Consider the following 24,181-nt stretch of genomic DNA (forward strand, 5'->3'; position numbering starts at 1 on the left):
CACAGCACAGCCGCTCAGGACTGCTGGAAAGTCATTGTTGTGGCAGTCAGCAGGCCCTCCATCACTCCCCAGGGTACCGCAGGGCCACCTCTGGTCACCAGTATCCTGTGAGCCACAACCACTGGCACAGAACCCTGCGGAATGTTCCACCTCCAGCCCAAACAACTGCCTAAATCCAGGACACACCATTGGTGGGACTGGGAGAGGGGGAGGCCAGCTTTTGTAAAAACAGTGCTGTCCAACTTCGCTCTGCCCCGGGAAAGAATAAGTGCGCAAAGAAATTGTTTGTACGGTGCACTGGGGTGCAGCAGAGGGTAGGGTGCAGAATGGAAAAGGCTGATGCAGCCAGAGAAGACCAGCCTGTGAGCACTGGCCTCTCGAGGCTCTACCTGCAAACTTACAGCAAAATTTGGGCAGCAAACCTAGGGGGCATCAAAGCAGTGCTGCTCCAGAACCCAGTCTCTGCCTGTCAGGGCTTAATGGAGGTGCACGGCCACGGCAGAGGACTCACATCCCCCATCCCTGGGTAAGGTTCACTCTTCTGATTTAAAGTTTCCTTCTGCAGCCCAGAACTCTGGTCTGCCCACAGATATCACAGGACCTCCCTCTCTCTATTGCATTTGGTCCAGGCAGGCAGGGGCAGAGGGCTTGACCAAAGGTACTGACTTACTGAGCTGGATTTCAAATGGAGAAATTCAGGAGAAATCAAGGGGGAACTGACAATGTCTTAATAGTTCATGGCTTTTTGATGGAGCCAGTTTATCCCCATTTCATCCAAGCATTCCATGGGGAGACTCTTCCACTGGCCCTGCCACTTTCAGGGCCTGGCTCTCAAGGTTGCCTAAGGTTGGTTTCCAGTCGACCACATCACCTTCAGAAGTGTGCCTCCATGTTTCGTCTCTGAGGAATAACAGGCAGATCCCCCTTTCCGCTGAATGTGCCACTTTCTATCTTTTTAATACAACATCTCACTCTCCTATTATCTCTGGTCAACTCGGGCCCAGAGCCTTACTGTCTACCACCCAGGACTCTGCTTTGTCCTCAGCATCTCTCACCTTGAAAGAACTGAGAGAACTACTGATTGAAGCCAGTCTGGGGGTTCTGAAGGGTACCAGGGTTTGGGCTGCAAGTGCTCTGCTCCCCAGAGTCCCTCCACCTATGTCTTATTCCTGAATCGGAAGAAGGTTTCTGGGTGTCAATGGATAAGCTCCAAACTCTGTAGGTTCCTCCATGGGGCCAGGAACATGGCTGCCCTCAGGAAATACTTAAAGAGATGAACATTACCCATGAACTCATTTAGCTTTCATGTGAAGTAGGTGATGGAATGAGAACAGCTATAAATCTCAGACTGTAAACATGTAGAGACATGGTAAGATATAAATATAGATATGTCTACATCTCAGTCCTTATCCCTTTATCTCCCTATCTCTACCTCTTAGTTGGCATGAGATGAGGCTGCTGTAACAAAATACCAAAGACCAAGTAGCCTAATTTCTCACAGTTCTAGAGGTTGAAAAGTCTGAAATAAGGACACCTGTGTGGTTGGATTCTGGGTGAAGGCCCTCTTCCTGGTTTACAGATGACCATATTCTCAGCTGTCTACCAACACTCTAGGCTTACTGAATACCTTTAATGTGTGTTGTAGACCTGTACGGGCCCTGAATTGAGAAAAGGCTGCAAGAGTTGTCTAGGCCTGTCCTTCAGAAAAGGCAAGATAAATAGAGGAGCTGAGGTCTTACAAGCCAGGAAAGGAAAAGAAGAGAACCCTACTGTGGGCAATCCACAGATAGAGGGAAGGCAGTTTGCCTGGTAAGCAGTTTGCTCCATGGGCAACCAGGGAGGAAGATGAGGGCAGTGGTTTCCAAAATGTAATCTTTCAATGTGCAGAGATGATACTATATGAAATCCTTTCTTCTCCCTCTTAGGCTTACGCGAAGTCTTTTTCTCCAGCTCCCCTGCAGCTAGATTATGGTCATATGTCTAGTTCTTGCCAAAATGATGTAGGCAGAATTGGCATAGGTTGCTTCATACCTGGCTCAACAAAAATGGGATCCTGTTTCCCCCTCTAATTGGTGGTAGTGATGTCTCCAAGATGGAAAAAGAATTTCTCAATGCAGAGCCTATGGTGATAACCTAAGTGTTATCAAAACCAAAACCAAACCAAAACCAGCCAGATACAAAGGCATGAGTCCTCGGTTCACATCACTGGACACTTCCCTCCTGTGGGTACATTTTGCAACAGTGGGGGTGGGCCTGGGGTAGAGAGAAATGCTTGTTGCAAAATCATGGTCTTGTTGCTTCCATTTTGACATATCACCACATCTGGGTGAGATAAACAGTAATTTTAAAAGGTGTTTTTTGAAGATTGCAATCACTTCTACAGCTATGACAAAATATTGAGGCAAATCTGAAAGGTCATTTCTCCAAGATGAGACAGCCTGCCTTTAAAAGGTGCTTCTCTAAAAGGGATAAGAAAAGAAGCCATATAGGATTTTTAGGCTAACTAGAGGCTACTGTGTTTGTCCAAAGGTTGGGGAAAAGTGCCTCTCTTCCTCACCACTCTAAGGAGCATATCTGGTCTAAAACTGGGTGGAAGATTGGTGTTGGCATAGGGAATAATTCATCTCACACCTGTGTTCATAGCCCAACTTGTGAATGTGGCTGGAAAGGAAAACAGAGGGGCTAAGTAAAATGTTTCTAGAAGGTATAGGTTGGATTCCCTCTCTCCTTCAAGGCCTGACCCCTTTCCTGAAGTTGACTTCCTAGTGCACTTCCATACCACCACCATGAGGGGAAAGCCTAGAGGTGGGTTTGAATACCTTTTTGTCTCTAGTCTTCCTATCAAATCTGCTGAACACAAAATGGTTATTCCTTTGATACATCCTAGAATGCCTTAGATGTCATTAATATCATTAAGTAATTTCATGTGTGCTATGAATCGGAGACAGACTGGTATGTGAACATGGGAGAGGGTGGAGACCCGTGGGGAAGCTTGGGGTTCCAATGTGCAAGTTCAAAGACTACTCAAGGATAAGTTTAGGGCACCTGCTGGTATGCTCAAAACTGGGAGGGTGGCACCAGCTTGTTTCTGTTTCCAGGACATTCTAGTCTCTTTTCATGGTTACAAAGCTTGGAGAAGTTTAAGAAAAAGTAATTGCTATCATTTAGAATTTTCTAGAAATGACCACCTCACCTGAGTGTTATTCTCTAAGTACTAAGTCACATCAAAGATTGAGCATCTTATGTTGGTTACATTTCATTTGCTCATTTGGAAGGCGAAGTGGAAGAGTAAGGGTTTGCCGGTACAGCAAAACAATTTCATTTCCTAAAATGTAGTTTCATTGCAAATGATGACGACCCCGAGTTCATGCCAGGTTGGCTGTGGTCAGGGTGGGAATGAGGCTAGAAACCACCACACGAAATCTATGATTTCCAAGTGGTCAGGGCTGAGACAGATCAAATGCAGGCTTTGTCTGAGCTACAAAGCAGGTCACTACTAATGTTTTATACATTTTCTTTTACTAGTCTTCAAGCTATTTGAACAGCTCTTCAATTATGTCATTTCTTTTTCTTGTTGTGTTTTGTTGAGGTGAATCATCATGGAAACTAACTAGAGGGAAAAACCACCCCAATCATCACACAAAGGACACTTCAAAACTACTCACATTTGATAATTGACTAAACTCTTACTGAACACAGCTTTATTGATAGTGATGAGGATACAGACACCACATACATTTTAGTTTGTTGTTCCTTATATAGTACCAGAATGTTTTAAGCAAAGAATTTGTTTTGCCAGAATTTGCTGAATAAATACAAAGTTGTTTTTTTTTTTTTTAAAGGAGTGTCCAAGACAAGTATTATATCTCAAATTCTCTGAGAGGGCTTTACCCTCTGAATGTACTGGAGGGTAAATCTTTAATGCTTTAGATTCTTCAGTTCTCAGAATTACCATGGAGGAGTGTTTAAGAAATGATGCTATAGTTTTTACTGGTATGAAAAGACATACTGAAAAATAATTCCTTGCAATGCTGCCTTGTGCTAGAGAACATATTCATCAGTGGCTGGGGTGAGGACATAGCTCCTTCAGAGAACATTCTTCAGAAAAGAATTCAAGAAGAGTTCTTCAAAGAAGATTACATTAACTTGTTTCTTTGTAACTCGGAAAAAATTAAATGAAGTGATTCTAATTTCTTTTATATAGTATCTTGGATAAATTCTGAAGATATTTGGCCAAGATAACCAGCAAAAAAAATCGACCTTTTAACACTTACATACTTCCAGGGAAGCCTCTAGTTATATGCATGTTTGTAAAATACACTTACTATAACTGCTGCTCTGCCTTAAATCATAGATCCATTCAGTACATTCTCACTTACTTCTTACCCTAGTTATAGCTCTTCGCTCGTAGCACCCCACTACCATCGAATCATAGATTAGATTTATACTAATCTGTACCGTCACTGACCTTCTATCCATAACTGATAGCAGCAGCAGAGGAAGTAAACATAAAACTCATCCAATGCCACTGAAAGCAGCTGGTGCATCAGGGATGACAGCGGGACACCAAGAGTCTAAGTAAAAACAGACAGACTACGTTCAAGTCTTGCTTCCTCTGAGACTCACACAGCAGGTCTCTGGCCCATTCAGAAAAGGAGAGCTTACAATTTCATCTCCTGGGTAACTTGCTACTGCTCTGATTGACTGAACTGATGCGTTTATTTAATCGCAGGACTTTGCAATTACAAGAACAATAGGCATCACAAAAATAATACATCCTTTTCTTTCAGAAAAGTAAAAGGAGGTATAGTGTTGGAACCTAAGACTGGGGGTGTAATTGAATGTAAGCTTAAAACATGTTTAATAAAATGAAGTCATTTTCCAGTTGGGAAACATGGACAAACCGTCACGTTTTCTAGGAGCAACTGCTCCAATAGTGGGGTTAAAGGGTAGACTTCACTTACACATGAAAAGGGACCCAGGTTACTTTGATTCTATATACCTTCGTGTCTTTCAGTTGTTCCAGGACATGACAGTTTGACCCACCTGTATGTTCCATGCTCCCTACCAATTTGCTATATGCCAGAAATTCCAGTACTCTAAGTTCATAATGGTCTTTATTTATTAACCTGATTGTTGAAACGGAAGACAAAACAGCAATGCACCCAGGAACCTGGTCAGCCCAGGCGAGTGTGTTTTCTGAGTCTTCAGATAAACAATGTAGAAAATACATTACGTGGTAATTTCAAATGATTTATCCAGCTCTAACATGTCTTCAGTCTCATGTCCAGAAAGCCACTGCCAAGTCCGTGTACAACCTCTCACCAAGCTCTGAAGGCTGAATAATCCTCTGCTTTTAATCTCTCCTCATTCTTCCAAGAAAAAATGTTACAGTTGATGGATTCTTATTTCATTCCAAGGCTTAGGTCCTCCACTTGACAAAACTTCTAGGATCTCAGTGGGAGACACATCTACTAGTGTACATCAGGAATTATGCCTATTTGCCCACTTATGACCTGTGATTCATAATAAATCACCTTTATTTCTCTCAAAATTTTTAATGCACTACAGGCTTCTCAATTGTACAAGAATATATATATATATACATTGATGCCCAATTAAAAGATGTTAGAGTCACCCTCACATAGGTTTTGTAAGTTGTGGCTGAGCTAACTTATTAAAAATGACAAGTTTATTTTACCAATGATGCCATAAAGGACAAAGGTTATCTATAGTTTGTACACTGATAACTTAAGGCGCTCAATGATTTAACTTGCTCCATTTAACTTTCTCCATAAACTGGTTTCTTACACAGTTTCATTTTCCAGCCTGGACGGAGAAGGAGTCAAGGGAGCAGGTGCCTTTAGATCTGCTTCATACTCGGAGAAGCTCCTAATGTTCTGTGTGGGGTGAGGAAATAGCCCAGTGTTTTCATATGACTAATGCCTTGTTCTTGGCTTACAGTGTTGTAGGCTTTACCAAGTGTTAGCATTAAATATGCAGTTATTGAACTTTTCATAAGAGGCAATGATGTAAAATTGTTCCACAAAGTGTACTATATGAACCACTTTTCACAGTTCAAATAAAATATTTTAAATATAAATATTGAAACTCTAGCAATAACCTCTCTACGCAAGATAAGAGAGAGGGGATTAATGAAAACCCAGTTAAATTTCCATATATTCATGATTAACCATTTAAATAGTTTTATTTTCCAAAACCCAATTGCACATAACCCATAACTTATAGGCCACGTCTCCAAAACAAATAAACCACCAAAGAAAAAAGTGATAAATTATAAGAAAGGAAAATATGCGATATTTACTACAATCATTCCCTTGCTCCAAAACTTGGCAAATATATAAGAAAAGTGACCTCAAGTGGATATACTTTAATTTGCAAAGCTAATTGGAGCAGATGAAGTTAAAACACATAGAACAGAATGGGCATACATTATTTTCATATTTGCATGTGAAATGAATGTATTGGCGTAAATTAAGAAATCAGAAGGACAGCGATGAAGTGGGAAACAGTGACATTTACCAACAGTAGAAGCCATTCATCCTGTTACTACCAGACCCAAGAATTCCAAATGTTCCTTTCATTCTCATGCATTAAAAAAAGTGGGGGAAATCAAATTATTGTTATCAGTTGTATAAACTTCGGGCTGTATAAGCTTTACATCGGTGGTCCTTTTGGCCATAGTTTTATTTGGTGTTCTTCTGTGGGGGCTTACATTAGGATCAAGGTTGCATCTTTGGTATGTAGTTTTTAGGGTCAGAGTAAGGCTCCCGTGATACTTGCTGTTTGTTTAACAGGGGACAAAGGTTAAATTCCAAATACTTCTAGGAGAAACAACAAAATGACCTAAATTTACACCATACACTCAATGACTAGTAGTTAGTTTCTTCTCTGTGAGCAGCATCTTTTTTTGATAGCAAATACCCTGGGGACTGGGGCACAGAGGAAGAAAAGAATAAGGGATAAATCAAAGGGAGCAGTGTGACAGTCCCAGGGCGGGGGATCCCCGTTACCTTCCAGTCAAACTTTGTTTTAAGCTTTATGACTTTATCATGGGTCATGGGATGCCTTTCAGTGTTCTCCACTCGGTCACGTCTAGGAAAAGAAAACTGCACTTAAATATAGAAGTAAGTCTTTGTGGCTAGAGATGGGCTGCTACCTTAAAAGCTAAGAGCGGGCAGCCCGGGTGGCGCAGCGGTTTAGCGCCGCCTTCAGCCCAGGGCGTGACCCTGGAGACCCGGGTCCGAGTCCCGCGTCGGGCTCCCTGCATGGAGCCTGCTTCTCCCCCTGCCTGTGTCTCTGTGTCTCTCCTGAACAAATAAAGGCTATGGATGGACTTTTTGACGTGCTAAAGAAAAAAGGAGAGGGAGGAAGAGAAACTTTGGTACATGAAGCTGCTTCCATAAGCTTCACGTGTGCTACAGTGTAGATGAAAACTGTCAGATGTGGGTGTGACCGCTGTGCATGAGGGGAACGGCCGGTGGAACGAGGGCCCACAATGAATTCTGCCTGCCACCCAGTGGCCGCTCAAATAAAGGGTCTTTCCTTTGTTGCCAGGGCTCTGCAGCCGGCTTCAAAAAAATCAAAAAAAAAAGAAAAAAAAAAAGAGAAAAGAAAAATAAAAAACGCAAAACCGCCGGACACGGCCGAGGCAGGTCACGCCCGGCCGCCCGGCCTCAGATGCTGACGGGCACCGAGGACACCGAGCTGGCCCGGGACTCGCGGGGGGCGCCGCTGGGCATGCACAGGGCGCAGCAGGACACGCCCACGGTGGCCTCGGGCAGCTCGTCGTCCTCCGTCCACTCGTTGAGCTCGGGGCTGAAGCTCTGGATGCACTTCTTGTACTTCTTCTCGCCCTCGTTCCAGCCTCCCAGCAGGTAGGCGCGGCCATGCAGCGCCGCGGCGCCCGCCGTGCTCACGCCCACGGGCAGCGGCGCGGCCGAGCTCCACTGGCCCGTGGCGGGGCTGTAGCGCTCCACCGCCAGCACGTCCACGCGCTCCCCGCGCGGCCCCAGCTGGCTGCCGCCCATCACGTACACGCGGTCGCCCAGCGCCACGGCGCAGTGCCAGCCCCGCGGCGTGCTCAGGCCCGCCAGCTCCTGCCACGCGTCGCCGGCCGGGTCGTAGGCGCTCACGGAGCGCGAGTACGCGCTGCCCACGTACCCGCCGGTCACCAGCAGCCGGCCGCCCGCCACCGCGCTCGCGTGGCAGCAGCGCGCCGCGTCCAGGGCCGCCTTGGGCCGCCACTGGTTGCTGGAGGGCACGTAGCACTCGAGCGAGGCCAGGCTGCCTTCGGCGTTGCGGCCGCCCGCGGCGTACAGGAGCCCGTCGCACACGCTCAGGCTGAAGTGCGTGCGCTTCTGGTTCATGTTGGCCAGGTGTATCCAGGTGTTGAAGCGGGGGTCGAATCTGCAAACGGCAGAGCAAGCGTGACAGCCTTGTCGGCGGCAGCCAGGGAACCCTCGGGACCCCGCACACCGCACACCGGGGCGCGGCCCCGCACCCTCACCTGGAGGCTGCTCTTTCCCTCGGCCGGGGCGGGGGGGGGGGGGGAGGGGAGGGGTGGCACCCGGATACCTGGATACCTGGATAGGCGCAAAGCGGGCATGGGCGACTCCCCCTCCTCCTAACTATGAAGCCTTTATGGGGCCGCTCGGACAGGTCCCCGCAGAGACCGACCTTTGCAGTCCCTCTTTTTTCCATGCTCCGTACTCTCTCCATCATCGGGGAGGATTTCTGAGATGCGCTTGTCGGGGAGGCGGTGGCAACTGGGTACCTTTTTTTTTTTTTAAAGACTGCATGTACTTTTTATTATTATTTTTTTATTTTATTTATTCATTCATGAGAGACATGGAGGGAGAGAACGAGGCAGAGACACAGGCAGAGGGAGAAGCAGGCTCCACGCAGGGAGCCCGACGCGGGACTCGATCCCTGGTCTCCAGGATCACGCCCTGGGCTGAAGGCGGGCGCTAAACCGCTGAGCCACCCGGGCTGCCCTGCAGCGGGGTATCTGTGGCAATCACACTTAAGTCAGTTCCACATATCTTCAGACACCAGCCATCCCCTGGCTCACTCTTAGCGCTTCATTAAGATAGGGCTTGGCTAATTGGATTTCTCCAATTGGTGCAGACACTTCCTCATTCAGACACTTGGCCTGGCCACTGGGACAGGAAAGCTAAGTCACTCCACCAAGTCTCCTATCATCCGCTTAGAATGAGATCAGTGGAACTCATGTCCAAAAGCATCAACAGAGGCTTAACTGTTGATATTTCTCTATTTTCTAGCACTTATTAGTAGATAAGATTTTGTAGTTGAGAGATATATTTTTCAGTGTCCTACATAACAGTTATTGTACCATAAGCACTGAAAACAATACTGCAAAAATTTACTTGAATACTTAACAGAGTTATCAGCAGGAGGAAAATAAGCAGTCATAGAAAACCTATCTCAGGGGGCACCTGGGTGGATCTGTGGTTGAGCATCCTCCTTTTGGCTGGGGTCCTTATCCCCGGGGGTCCTGGGATCACATCCCCACAAACGGCTCTCTGCACGGAGCCTGCTTCTCCCTCTGCCTATGTCTCTGCCTCTCTCTGTCTCTCTCATGCACAAGTAAATAAAATCTTAAAAAAAAAAAAAACCTGTTTCAACTGTTTACCTAGTTCCAAAGTATTGTAAATACAGACCTCCCTGCATTAGTTTGATGTTCCTTCATTTTTGTCCCATTTAACCACCGAATCGAAACTTAACCATACTTATAAATTAAAGGGCAAAAATCACTTAATTGTTTGGATTCATTTAAATGACACATAGACATATAATGAAATAATAAAGAATATTTTTCATGATATACTTTATAAATTTTCAGATTTTGCTCATTAGTTATGTTTGACTTTGTGCTCCTACCCTGATATAATAAGCATGACTTTCTGACATTTCATATATATGAAAGTGTTTTTATTATAAATATACACAAATGACATGGCATTTGAATTCCATTTTCTGAAGGCTATATTATACCTTTGCTGTTTCTGCATGCATCAAAGATATTGACATTTTTTTATAGTATCCAGTCTTCAAAAAAATATTTAGAGTTAATTACCTGCCACATTTTTAATGATCTCATTGTAGTTGCCAATTACGAATCTGACAGTCATCAGTAACAGTCACTATAAAGAAATTTTGTGTTATTTTGATCTTTCTTACCACCTAGTGTTAAAAACTAAGTTTGTATCCAGTTTCTTTTCAGAAAAACAGTGTACTGTGAAGGGCACCTTACTAGTATATCACTTGTGGTATGACTTCCATGGGCATGAGATTTCTCACATGTAAAATCAGAATAACTACATCTTCCGAGCTCATTTCATAGGCTTATTCAGAAATCTAGAGTGCCTTTTATATACACATATACTTTATGCAGTGTGAACTGTTGTATATATGTCATGTGGCATTATTATTATTATTATTATTGATTCACTGAGCCTGTGAACTAAGCTAACAGGCAGGACTCATTTACTTCTATTTCAGAGCAATTTCCTCATAATATTGAACCATTTCAGTTCCTAATAAAGGATCAAATACCTGCAGAAATTGCTGACTGCATGCTTGGCTTGATTTCTTGCATCATTCTGGTCTTCGCCACCAGCCACATAAAGAAATCCGTCCATCACTGCCACACACTGATTAAAACTCTTGGCTGGCATTTCTGTAAGCTTGCTCCATCCATTTTCAGGGTCTCTGTACAGGACGTCTCTACTAAGGGACTTCTCAGTAAGGCCTGGACGTCCCCCAACAGTGACAAGGACTCGACAGCCCCCGCGGATTCTCGTGCGCCGAGACTGCAATGTGTTTTGATGATACGGAAGTAAGTGGTAGTTCATTGCATCTACAAGAAGTTTGTGACAATCAGCATCTTGCATCATTCTGGGTACAGACTGAACGTAATTGACCAGGTCCTGTGCAGAGATGGTACCAAAGCGGATATTGCTCAGAAGATCTGCAGCGTGTTTCACTCTCTTTTGGTCAAATTCTAACCATTTCATTGCAATCTGGAATGCTACTATTTCAGAAGGCAACTGTAAGTCATCATCTATAAGAAGTTCATTAATTTGCTCAAAGGTAAGTTTCAAAAACTGATCTGATTCTGCAAATTCCAGGAAGTTATCCCGGATAAACTTTTGGGCTGCTGCTTTTGCATTTTTCAGGGAATATGTTTCAGCAATGTTAACAACGTACATGCAATTCTCAACACTCATCTCTCGTATCAGAAAATCACTGCACATCTTTACAAGGGTATGGATCTGAAGATAAACAGCAGCTGAAATAATGCTTCCTATTGTATACAAGGAGAGAGTCAGCTTTCCAGTGTAGGCATAGGCGATAACAGTAGCCAGGCCTGGCGGCGAGATATCATTGAGATCCACCCTTTGGGTAGATGGGTCTTTTTTTAGGATGTTGTAAAAGTATTCACTGCACGAAGCCATCACTGACTTGTGAACATCAAAGGATTTGGTTTTGGTGCCAATGACTAGGTCACAAAGGAAGTTCTCCTGCCTCATTTTACTCAAGCCTTCCAAGAGGTTGGGACCATAAGAAGCATCTGTTAATTCTGAAGAAATGCAGTTAAGGCCATTGCCTCCTTCTAGGAGCCCATTCAAAGCATTTAGTTTGTTTAGGGGGCTGTCTTCTACGATTATGGTCATCTCATTGATATCTCCTTTGTTCTTTCTGACAGTCTTCTTTTTGGGGGCCATGTTGGCAGACACACTGTCACAGGCAAGGTCTTGCTAAAAAAAAAAAAAAAAAAGAAGGCATGGTTTTATTTTGACAGCACTTTAGACTTCGAAATGCTACATTGAGAAACTGTTCTTTTTCATAATAGTTTTTAAATGGCATAACGTAGATTAAACCTCAAAGTGGTTTTAAAGACTCACATTAAACTAGATGCACATTTTATGGATGGTTTACTTCAGCATCAAGCATTGAAGACAATTCTAGAAAGATTTATATTATCAAATGAGACCTCTCAATTGCTGTACTGCCAACTAATTTTACATAGCAGAAGCGATCAAATATTCTCTGATCTAGCTGTACAGCAATTATAGAATAGAAGTTAAGCATCATTCGAAGGGGCTTAGTTTACCCTCCTGAAAAGGTGAATTATAACCCCTTTGAAGTTTTCCTAAAAAAAAAAAATACTAAAATTCAGGAACCCATGTAAAAAATATACATATTAGGATAAATGTGGAATTTAAAAATCAGTGGGTACGAACTTGTAATGATACTTTGGTTCAACTGATTTCTATTCTACATAGTCACTGAAATAACTTCTAGATGGATGAAATCTCTAAATCATGCTCACACACATACACACAAGTAGATTTTTGTCTTAATTTTAGGGTAGGGGGCAGCCCGGGTGGCTCAGCGGTTTAGCGCAGCCTTCAGCCCAGAGCATGATCCTGGAGACCCGGGATCGAGTCTCACATCGGGCTCCCTGCGTGTAGCCTGCTTCTCCCTCTGCCTGTGTCTCTGCCTCTCTCTCTCTCTCTCTCTCTCTCTCTCTGCATGTGTGTGTCATAAATAAATAAAATCTTAAAAAAAAATTTAGGGTAGGAAAGGTGCTTTTAAGTATAACCCAAAATCCAGAAGCCCTAGGGGAAAAGACGGAAATATCTGAATAAAAAAAAGAAAAGAAAAAAAGAAAACTTCTATAAAACAACACCAACTATTTAAAAGAGAAGCAACTGATAGTGAAAAATGTTTGTGACATTCTTGACAGATAAAAGGGTAATAGACATGACGTCTAAAGTGCTCCAACAATTAATTAATAAGGGAAAGGTAATCCAATTGAAAGTTATCAAAGACTGTGACTAGTTAACTAGGTTGTTCACAAAAATTAAATACAAATAGTTGACAAATACATTTCTTAAAGCTAAACTAATTATAGTCAGAGAGATGTCAACTGAAATACAGAGATCCTTTTTTTTTTTAAGATATTTATTTATTTATTCATGAGAGACATGGGGGGCGGGGGGCAGAGTGGGCACAGACACAGGCAGAGGGAGAAGCAGGCTCCATGCAGGGAGCCCGATGTGGGACTAGATCCCAGGTCTCCAGGATCATGCTCTGGGCTGAAGGTGGCGCTAAACCGCTGAGCCACCAGGGCTGCCCTACAGAGATCCTTTTTATTGCTTTGTGGATACATTGCTTAAGATGGTTAAAATATTTTTTGATATTCACAATATCAGATAGTACTCCCATACATCGTTGATGGGAGTATGATTGATAGTCTTTGCTTTGACATTAAATCTAAATCTAGAGATATATCCTCATAAAGATATATTTATATGGATAGTAACCACTTTCCATTATCAATGTTATAAATATTTGAACCAGTTGTTTGTTTGTTTGTTTTGAGACAGAGAGACAGAGCAAGCATGAGCGAGGGAGCAGGGGAGGAGAAGAGGGTTGGAGAGAGAGAGAATCTCAAGCAGATTCCATACTCAACTTGGAGACCAACATGAGGCTCAGTCTCAGGACTCTGAGATTATGACCTGAGCCAAAACCAAGAGTTGGATGCTTAACCAACTGAGCCACCAGGGCGCCCAATCGTTGAAGCAGTTTTTAAACCTGTGTGAAGTGGTTAAGGTGGCTCTGAGCAGCTTTAGTATTAAACAGACTTGAAATATATTAAGTTTAGCCCTTAAAATATCATTGATTAAACTGCTTTAGATTTTTTCAAAATATTGAGCATAGTCATTAGAAGATATTGTAACTGGACTTTAAAAATAGATTTTATTTTGTTTTTTCCCTCTTTTTAAATTTAAATTCAATTTGCCAACATGTAGTACATCATTAGTTTCAGATGTAGTTTTCAATAATTCATCAGTTGCATATAATGCTCAGTGCTCATCACATCACATACTCTCCTTAACACCTGTCACCCAGTTATCCCATCCCCGCCACGTCCCCTTCAGCAGCCCTCAGTTTGTTTCCCAGAGTTAAGAGTCTCTCATGATTTGTCTTCCTTTCTGACTTTCCTCATTCAGTTTCCCCTCCTTCCCTTATGGTCCCTTGCACTATTTCTTATATTTCACATATAAGTGAAACCATATGATAATTGTCTTTCTTGACTTATTTCACTTAGCATAATACCCTCCAGTTCCATCCACATTGAAGCAAATGGTAGGTATTTGTCTCTTCTGAAGGCTGAGTACTATTCCATTGTATATATATATATATACAGACCACATCTTCTATCCATTCATCTATCAAAGGACGTCTTGGCTCCTTCCACAGTTTGGCTACTGTGGACATTGCTGCTATGAACATTGGGGTGCAGGTGCCCCTTTGTTCATTCTTTGGGGTAATTACCCAATAGTGCAATTGCTGGGTGGTAGGGTTGCTCTGTTTTTAACTTATTGAGGAAACTTCAGTGGATTTTATTTACAGCATGTAGCATTCACTTTTTTTGTGAGATTACCCTTGTATTTTTTTTCATTTTTAAGATTACAAAATCAGTCTGTGTAAATCAACAACTCACAATTTGGTATATATTATTCCAGATAATTGGATATTCTTATACTAACTCCAACAATTAATTAATAAGGGACAACAACAATTAATTTTTGAGCAGTGGTGTGCCGATAAACCAGCTAAGTGGAGGGGAGCCCTTATTTGTCAGGTGTGAATTTCTTTGGTGCAAATGTACTCATTATAGCTGATTTTAAACTATTTACTCCTTAACAACCAGCCTGTCAAATTCCTGAAAACATAACAGTTGGCTCTCATGAACCAGTACAAGTCAGCTCCAGCATACCACTATATGCGAACTTAGATCAAAGCATGTTTATGCTTTATTATTCAGCAGTTCGCTTTTTTCACCAAACAGTAACTTATGTATGTCCTACCATATCAGTACACACATAAATTTACATCATTCTCCCCAATAGTTGCAGAGCATCCCATACTAAAGATGTATAAAACTTACGCCATTCTTCTAGACCAATTTCTCAAAACAAAACAAACAAAAAACCAACCAAACAAACCCATATAAACTATAACTCACTGAATATAAAATAGATAATTTGAATAGCCCTGTAAGTATTAGGGAAATTAAATTTGTAATTTTAAAACTCCTGGGGGTAGCTCAGCCAGTTAAGCATCTGACTCTTGATTTCAGCTGATGGACATTTAGGTAGTTAGGCATTTCATAGTTTTTTGAGGGGTGTGTGTATGTGTCTCTTTTAAGTCACACTCTTGAGTTTATCCTGAAGGGTAAAACTTGGATTTGATTCCCCTTGAAAGGCCTTTCAATTTAATTACCAGAATGTATGTTTAAAAATTCCATAACAGTTCTATTGTGTTTGTCTTATTCCTTTCCATGTGGAAGAAGCATAGCAAGTAGGTAGGAAACAGAGATCTATCTCTTTGCCAGGACTTTTGTCTTCCTCATTAAGCTCAGATTGTAATATTCATATTTATACTTGTTTACAAACTACAGCACATCTGTCCTCCCTCATTCTTGCAACCAATGCCAGATGCATCCTTACCTGGAGAAATAGATTTTCAACCCACCATCAGTTTAGTCTTCAAATGCATTTGACTTAGTGGTAAATGGCCCCGTGATGGATTTTTCTGGGGAAAATTTTAAAGAGTTTGTTCAGCAAGCAGTTATCAGACACCTACTGCTGTGTGGGCAGCACTGTGCTGGGAATGATGGAGTAATACAATATGTAAGTAATATAAGACAAACAAGACATGACAAGTACAAAATGGTAACAAGTAACTAGGCAAGCACAGCAAAAAAATTTTTTTTTTTTTTTTTTTTTAAATATCGGTTTCTACCATCCGGAGTAGAAGCACCTGATGTGTCTTTGGGAAAAGCCTTGTCTATTTTTCCTAGAAGAATCCCTTTGGAGTAGTTTTTATTCATGTAGACATACGGCTTATAACCACTCATTATTTTGAAGGAAATCTTGAACTTGAGGACTAACATGAATGTTTTAGATTGAAATGTTAAATATTCTGTTTATCTATCATTAAATGATTATAGCAGCCTCCTTTTTATCTGTGGTTTCTCTGTCCTCAGTTTCAGTTTACCCATGGTCAACCTGTGGTCAGGAAGCGGATGATCCTCCTTATGACATATCACCAGAAGGTCAATAGTAGCCTAACACTACATCTCAAGGCCCCAGTCATTCACCCCACTTCATCTCATCATGTAGGCATTTTGTTATCTCACATTACCAAAAGAAGAAGAGTGAGTACAGCACAATAAGATATTTTGAGAGAGATATCACATTCACATAGCTTTGATTACAATATGTTGTTATATTGATCTGTTTTATCATTAGTTATTGTTGTTAATCTCTCACTATGTCTAATTTATAAAATAAACTTTATCACAGGTATATATGCATAGGAAAAACATAGTATATATAAGCATCAGTACTATTTGCAGTTTTAGACATCATGAGGCGCGGGTTTGGAAGGTATCCCCTGTGGATAAGGGGCAACTACTCTTTGCATTGGTAGCATATGGGGTGGTATTAAAGATATTCAGCAACTGATAAAGCAGGACACCTACTAAGTAGTATGGATTCATAGGCCACAGTTCCAGAGCTGGGTTCCAGGGGCTTCCCTGGAGTACTCTGTGTAAGTCTTCAGCTGCTGGATAATAGTGGGGCCCAGGGTCTTCTCAGAAAGGATGGTGGGGTGAGAGGGTTTTGGGGGAGGTCAGGGCAGCAACTATTTGGCTGATTATTTGGCTATTTACCAACTCAGTATAAAACAGTCTCACTATTCTAGCAATTGGTATACTGTACTAAATCATTCTTGTCCCAGGGACAGGGTGTACTTGTGAGGTTTCTGGAGAAAAGAGAGTCTGGCCTTAATAACATAGCAATATGATGGGGCTAAGGAGATAAAGGGCCAGCAAGGGATTCCAAAAGAATCCAAAGGTGGACTGTAGAAGCAATAATATATGATTTTTAAATCTTCTTTTTCTACATTGCTATTCTCTTATATCACACTTAATTAAGGTATCCTCAAGTATCCTTAATTAAGTTGATAAATTGGGACTAGCTCACTCTCTGACTTTAGGAATACCATATGGTATTGTTGTGAAGACCCAGCCTCTGAAGAAGGACTGTTTGAGTTTAAAGAGCTCTAGTGGGTAAGAGTTGGGGGCTGTGGATTGGAGGGGTGTTGACAGAAGTAGAAGAAACTACCAAGAGATGGCAGGGAGTATAAAAAGCAGGATGATTTTGAAGAGGAGTCAAGAGTCGGAAAAAAAGAAATAGCATAGGATGAGTCTCTCTATCCTTGCAAGATTTTGGAGTGTTTTTTGGTGGGTTTTGGTTTCGGTTTTGTTGGGGGCTTTTCACCTATGAACAGACTGCAACTGGTACTTCACAGGGCAGCTACAACTCCACCAGAAAGTGTCACTGCATCCAAGAATCAGAGGACAGTTTGTGGCCACTATATCCCCTGGAAAGTGAGCTGGGAATTCTGGAAAAGAGAGATCCCAAAAGGGGAAACTCAATGAAACCTTAAATCTTCAGGAAGGAATGAAGAGCATCAGGAATAATAAATATCTGGATGCATATTAAAAATGTTTTCCCCCTCTAAACCTTTTTAAAATTCATATAACTCTTCAAAGCAAAACTGATAACTTTGTCTTAGGGGGTTTCTAACATTTCTAGATGTAGCACATATGACAATTATAGCATAAAGGATGGGGTGTTGGTAAGTGAATCTATACAGTTGCAAGGTTTCTATATTTTATGTGAAGTGGTATATATTAGCTCTGTACATGTGAGAATTTAACCTTGCACATTGTAATCTTAGAGTACTGCTGTCCAATAGAAATAGAGTCACATATGCAATTAAAAGTTTCCAGTAGTGACATTAAAATGTTAAAAAGAAACAGGTGAAACTAATCTTTTTTTTTCAATTTTTTTGAAACTAATCTTAATAATAAAGTTTATTCAACCTAATATATACGAAATATTATTTCAACATGTAAGTGGTATAAGATTATTAATGTGATATTTTACTTTTTAAATCCTAAGTCTTTATTATTATTATTTTTAATCCTAAGTCTTTAAAACATAGGTGTATTCTATACTTACAGCACGGCTCATTTTGGACTAGCTAAACTTCAAGTGTTTAATAGCCACATGTGACTGATGACTATGGTAATGGACAGCAGAACCCTAAAAGAATCACTTAATGAATGCAAGTTATAGCTGAAAAACCAATAGGTAAATGTAAATGGAATTCAAAAGAGGGCAGGGAAGTTAAAACAGAGGGACAAAAATTAGAGGGGACCAAAATAGCCCAAATAATTTAATGGTAAACCTAAATCCAATTATATTACCAAGTATGTTAAATGTTAATGGGTGAAACATTGTCATTAAAAGGCACAGGTTTTCAGAATGGATAAGAAAGGCAAGACCCAAATATATGCTGTCTACAAAAGACTCACTATAAATACAAAGAACAGATAGGTAAAAAATAAATGAGTGCAAAAAGATTTACCATGGAAATAGTAGACATAAGAAGACTGGTGTGGATATGAAGTGAAATACATTTCAAGAAAAAAAACAATTACCAGTGATGAAGAAGGAGTTTCATAATGATAAGAAGGTCAACTCATCACAAGGATATAACAAATATAAATGTATATGTGCAAAGAACAGACCTTCAAAATTATGTGTGGCAAAACAGTGTGACAGAATGAAGGGAGAAATAGGCAGTTCCTCAATTATATTTAAAATATTAATAACCAGTCTCTCAGACACTGACAAAACTACTAGACAACAAAAATCAATAAAGATATTGATTATCTGAACATTATTAATCACCCTGACTTAACTGATAGTTCTAGAACATTATACCCAACAACTGCAGACTACATTCTGTTCAAGTGTATATGGTACACTCACCAACACAGGACCTATGCTGGACTACAAAATATGTCTCCATAAATTTAAAAGCACTGAAGTCATGCAGAGTGTGTTCTCTGATCATACTGGAATTAAGTTAGAAATTAGTAACAATAAACTATGAAAACCACAGATCTGGAGACTACACAATATACTTATAAATAAGCCATGTTCCAAAGAAGAAATCACATGGGAAATTAGGTAATATTTCAAACTGAATGATAATAAAATGCAACATAAATACCAGCTCTGCTACTTATATCATCGATTACCTAACCTCTTAGAGTCTCCACTGACTTATCTCTAAAGCAAAGATAGTAATGGTGCCTGCCTATAGGGTTGAAAATGAAAACTTAATGAGAAAATGCCTATACAGCATTTGGCAGAGTATTCAGCAAGAAGCTAGTGTTCAAAAAATTTCAGTCATTTTCGGGCACTGGGGGTTATTCTGTATGTTAGTAAATTGAACACCAATAAAAAAAAAACTCAAAAAAAAAAGTATTAGGTTAGGATGCCGTGAATTAAAAAAAAAAAATCAAAAAAAAATTTCAGTCATTTTCATTAAAATCAACCACCCTTGTTATCTGTTTCTTTGGGAATAGAAAAGTGACTTGTTTATGCCTTGAGGTGAAGGGAATCAGAAAGCTGCCACATTTTAGAAAAGCAATCATGAGGAGCAGGAGACAAGATGGGACAAGCTTACACAGTGACCCAGAATGAGAAATGGCAAATAACAATGGGGGGTCAAGGGTGGTTTCTGGAAAATAGGAACATTTTCCAGGGGTTCCGAAAATACTAGGGAGAAAAATGGAATTTGTGCAATTATACAGGATGAGGAACAGATTATTTTTATTTTGATATGAAGGATAAAGGTAACCTTGGAAGTTTAGAAAACTTGGGACATTTGGTTATAGGTTATGTAAGCAATGCAAAATTAAAGGGTTATTTTGGTGAAGCGTTGTTGGGATGAGAAGGTTCACAGATAATAGGAGTCTTATTGGTTCTGGTACCAAACAAAGGGATTTTAACAGGAGTGTGTATAGGAGGGATAAGGTCATTAGAAGTAGAGGAAATGCCTTATGCTGAAGCAGGGAGCCATGACACAGCATGGTATGGGCAGACTCAGATGGCTGAGTCATGAGGGACAGTGGGAGGGCATATTAAGCCAAAACATACAGGACGTTGGATGCTGGAAAGGGTTTGAACTCAATAAATTCATATGTGATCAAGAAGGATTAAGAAATCTCCAGGAAGAGAGAAGATAACCTGAGGCCCTTGTGAAATCATTAGTTCTTCTAGGCCTTCTCTTATTTCATGTTGCCACTTTTTATTTCATATATATACATATATATATACATGTATATATATATATATACACACACAACATATACCACACACTTGACTCTTGAACAGTGCAAGTTTGAACTGTGTGGGTCCACTTACACACATGGTTTTTTCAATAAACATATTGGAAATTTTTTCAGAGATTTGCAATAATTTGAGAAAATTTACAGACAAACCCAGGTAGTCTAGAAATATTGAAAAAGTTAAGAAAAATTTTGGTATGTCATGAATGCATAAAATGTACACAGATACTAGTCTATTATTTACTACCATAAGATATACACAAATCTATTTTAAAAATTTAGAATTTATCAAAACTTACCCATATACTTATAGACCATGCATGACACCATTTGTAGTTTAAAGAAATGTAAACAAGTGTAAAGATACAGTATGAAGTCATAACTGCATAAAAGTAACTATAGTACATACTATACCGTGTAATAATTTTGTAGTCACCTCTTGTTGCTATTGCAAAGAGCTCGTTAGAAGTATTCTCTTAAAAAAAAAAAAAAAGAAGTATTCTCTTAACATGCTGTGTGACCTTAATCATCTCTGCATAAAGAGTTTGTCTCTCCAGTAAATTGTGTATAGCAGTAGTTCAGTTTTTGGGGAATCAAAAGTTATACACAAATTTTTGATTATGCAGGAGGTCGGTGCCCCTAAACCCCATGTTGTTGAAGAGTCAGCTGTTTATTATATATATACTATTTATTCTTTCAATCAAATTGTAAATAATATCAATTAATTTAATTAATTAGATTGTAATATTATTAATTAATTTTTAAAAGATTTTATTTTAAAGTAATCTCTACATTTAGTGTGGGGCTTGAGCTCACAATCCTGAGATCAAGAGTCACATGCTCTACCAACTGAGCCAGCCAGGTGCCCCTATTAATTAATATTTTCAATAATATTTTAATATATACATTTTTAAAATAAGAGAACTTTTTGATCCCTCAAAATCACTTTGTAGAGATAACTGGCTTCTTTAGCTCTCTCTACGGGAGGCAAGAAAGAGAAGAACAGTCAGGAGACCATTTAAGAGATCACTGAAACCAGAGCCTATGTTCAACTTCCTAGTGGCCATATTTTCCCAGATATTGTTGCAAATTCAATCTTTCTTGACTAGAGCTGCCACTACATTTTTTTTCTACGTGTGCACCTTGGAGGTGAGGCTTAGTCTGTGCCCTGTTCCTCCAATCAGGACACCACAGACCCCTCCAAGGAGCCTGAGGATCAGTCACCCCTCCGAAAGCTGGACAAGGCTCTGATGTTGTTCTCTAGGCTGTAGAGATGATCATGAGCTATCTGCTGACAAATGCTCTCCTCCCTTGTCAGCCCTGCATGGGGCTCTGGCCACTGTTTTTCTCAGTTTGAGGAGGAGTACAGGCCAGTAAGAATGGTAAGGGCAGCAACTCAGAGCCTTACTGCAGAGAATACTAGCTTCTTCATTACTGCAGATCAAACCCCAAGAGGCTCTATTCTTATCAGGCAGGTTGACAAGCCTTCAACAACTCTTCATAGCCCTCACACTGGGGTCTTCCTGAGGAATACAGACACAGGCATGTTACACTGGGCATATCCATGCATGTGCAAGCACTTACACACACACACACACACACACACATTCACCATGCCACTTGGCCAACCAGTGTACTTACACAATCACATTTAAATGAAGACCAAGGATAGCTTTAAAGGGAGAAAGTTGCAAAAGGGTGGCCTTAAGGAGCAGATATGTGAAGATAAAATGGGATAGTTTAATCCTCTTTGATTTACTCATTTGGTCATAGTGTTGGGCCTTCGAGCTGATTAAATGGGCTAACAAAGAGGGATGAGAAGGAATAGAATATTTACAGAATATGCTATTCTGTCACTAGGTCATATGTGAACGTGTAGTTAAAGCCAAGAACTCTCACTGTTTCTTCTACAATTGTACAAATGTTCACTTATGTGCCCTGGGTCGTATTGTAAGTGATTGCTGATGATGGTCACAGTGATAGGCCACAACATGGCTGTGAGGAACAGGTGTTTTAAAAATGAGTTGGAAAAAAATTTTGAAAATAGAAATAAATAAAAAATAAAAATAGGTTGCATATATATATGTTCATGTGTAATATAGAGTATAACCTAGAAGTTAATAAATTTTAAAAGCATCCCATCCTTATTGATTCAATTATATATTAGTTCAGAGTTGGATGATGGTTTTTAGCTATTGTTATTTTTTTCAAGCTTTTTCCTTTTCTTTTTAAACTGAGTAAGTGCCTTGTGGCCAGCTGCTCAGGGATTCTCCAGGCTTGGTAGCAGGGCAATCACCGTGGCTACCATACCTGAGGCAGGGCTTTGGTTGCAGTCATGGTCGGTGTGGGGAGGAACAGCCTTGCTGAGGTGCCCATGGCTGGGAGTTTCAAAACTGTTTCTTCATTTTCTTAAAGCACATCAGGCTTGATTCTTCCTTCCTACCCAGCTCTAGTGACCTGCAGAGGTGGGGGAGCCCTCCCACCTGGGGATCAAAGAAAGGAAGAACTACACATACTCCCTGAGACAGCTAGAACTTGTACTTTTCACACAGCCCCGACCATAGCAGGAATCGCTGGAAAGAGGACCAGCTACAGCAAAGCAGGTTGTGTAATGAGATGAGCAGCTATTTAGAGGCACTGTAAATCCTTTCCTGTCCCTTCCATTTTTGGGTGAAAGAAAAGACTTTGCACAGTGTGCAGAGGGTTATGAAAGGCTCTATATGCTTCCAAACTATCTTCACCCTGTGCAGAAAAGCCAGAAAGAAAATTCTTTCTCTGGCATGGACACCATAGCCTCTTACCCTCTCTGCTCCATCCAGGATTACCCAGAACAGCCTCTTGGATTCTTGGAAGAGCTGCCCTTTAAAAACTAGGTGGAAGGGTAACAGAGATGCAGCTCCACACTCTCCTCCCATTGCCCACCACAGATCTTGGCTCTCAGTGTCATGTATTCGACATCTGATAAACAGCTGGGCAATCATGTAAGCCGTCACTTTTTTTTTTTTAGCCGTCACATTTTTTATCGTCTTTTGTATTTTCCAAAAAATCTAGAGTGGCTGCACCAGTTCACATTCCCACCAACAGTGTAAGAGGGGTCCCTTTTCTCCGCATCCTCTCCAACATTTGTTGTTTCCTGTCTTGTTAATTTGCCCCATTCTCACTGGTGTGAGGTGGTATCTCATTGTGGTTTTGATTTGTATTTCCCTGATGGCAAGTGATGGTTCCTCAAAGAGTTAAAAATAGACCTGCCCTACGACCCAGCAATTACACTGTTGGGGATTTACCCCAAAGATACAGATTCAATGGAACGCAGGGACACCTGCACCCCGATGTTTATAGCAGCAATGTCCACAATAGCCAAACTGTGGAAGGAGCCTCGGTGTCCATCGAAAGATGAGTGGATGAAGAAGATGTGGTTTATGTATACAATGGAATATTCCTCAGCCATTAGAAATGACAAATACCCACCATTTGCTTCAACGTGGATGGAACTGGAGGGTATTATGCTGAGTGAAGTAAGTCAGTCGGAGAAGGACAAACATTATATGTTCTCATTCATGTGGGGAACATAAATAATAGTGAAAGGGAATATAAGGGAAGGGAGAAGAAATGTGTGGGAAATATCAGAAAGGGAGACATAACGTAAAGACTGCTAACTCTGGGAAACGAACTAGGGGTGGTAGAAAGGGAGGAGGGCGGGGGGTGGGAGTGATTGGGTGACAGGCACTGGGGGTTATTCTGTATGTTGGTAAATTCAACACCAATAAAAAAAAAAAGGAAAAAATAAAAAAATAAAAATAAAAATAAGGCTGTAATAAGCAAAAAAAAAAAAGTCTATACAAATCA

At 40.8% G+C, this 24,181-nt stretch overlaps 1 protein-coding gene across 7 annotated transcripts in view; it reads right to left on the reverse strand.

The window, feature by feature from the left end:
• Positions 1-3,666: 3,666 nt before the first annotated feature.
• KLHL31 (kelch like family member 31) overlaps positions 3,667-24,181 on the reverse strand; it is a 142,611-nt gene continuing 122,096 nt past the window's right edge. For all 7 annotated transcript variants that reach the window (XM_049092162.1, XM_049092166.1, XM_049092165.1 and 4 more), the window contains 2 exons: positions 10,600-11,804; positions 3,667-8,430 (listed from right to left, as the gene is read on the reverse strand). In XM_049092162.1, the coding sequence (XP_048948119.1) occupies positions 7,698-8,430; positions 10,600-11,804 (1,938 nt within the window). In that variant the 3' untranslated portion in view covers positions 3,667-7,697. The remainder of the gene's footprint in view (positions 8,431-10,599; positions 11,805-24,181) is intronic.

The sequence above is a fragment of the Canis lupus genome, chromosome 12, assembly GCF_003254725.2.
Source record: "Canis lupus dingo isolate Sandy chromosome 12, ASM325472v2, whole genome shotgun sequence".
In the NCBI taxonomy this organism is placed as follows: domain Eukaryota; kingdom Metazoa; phylum Chordata; class Mammalia; order Carnivora; family Canidae; genus Canis; species Canis lupus.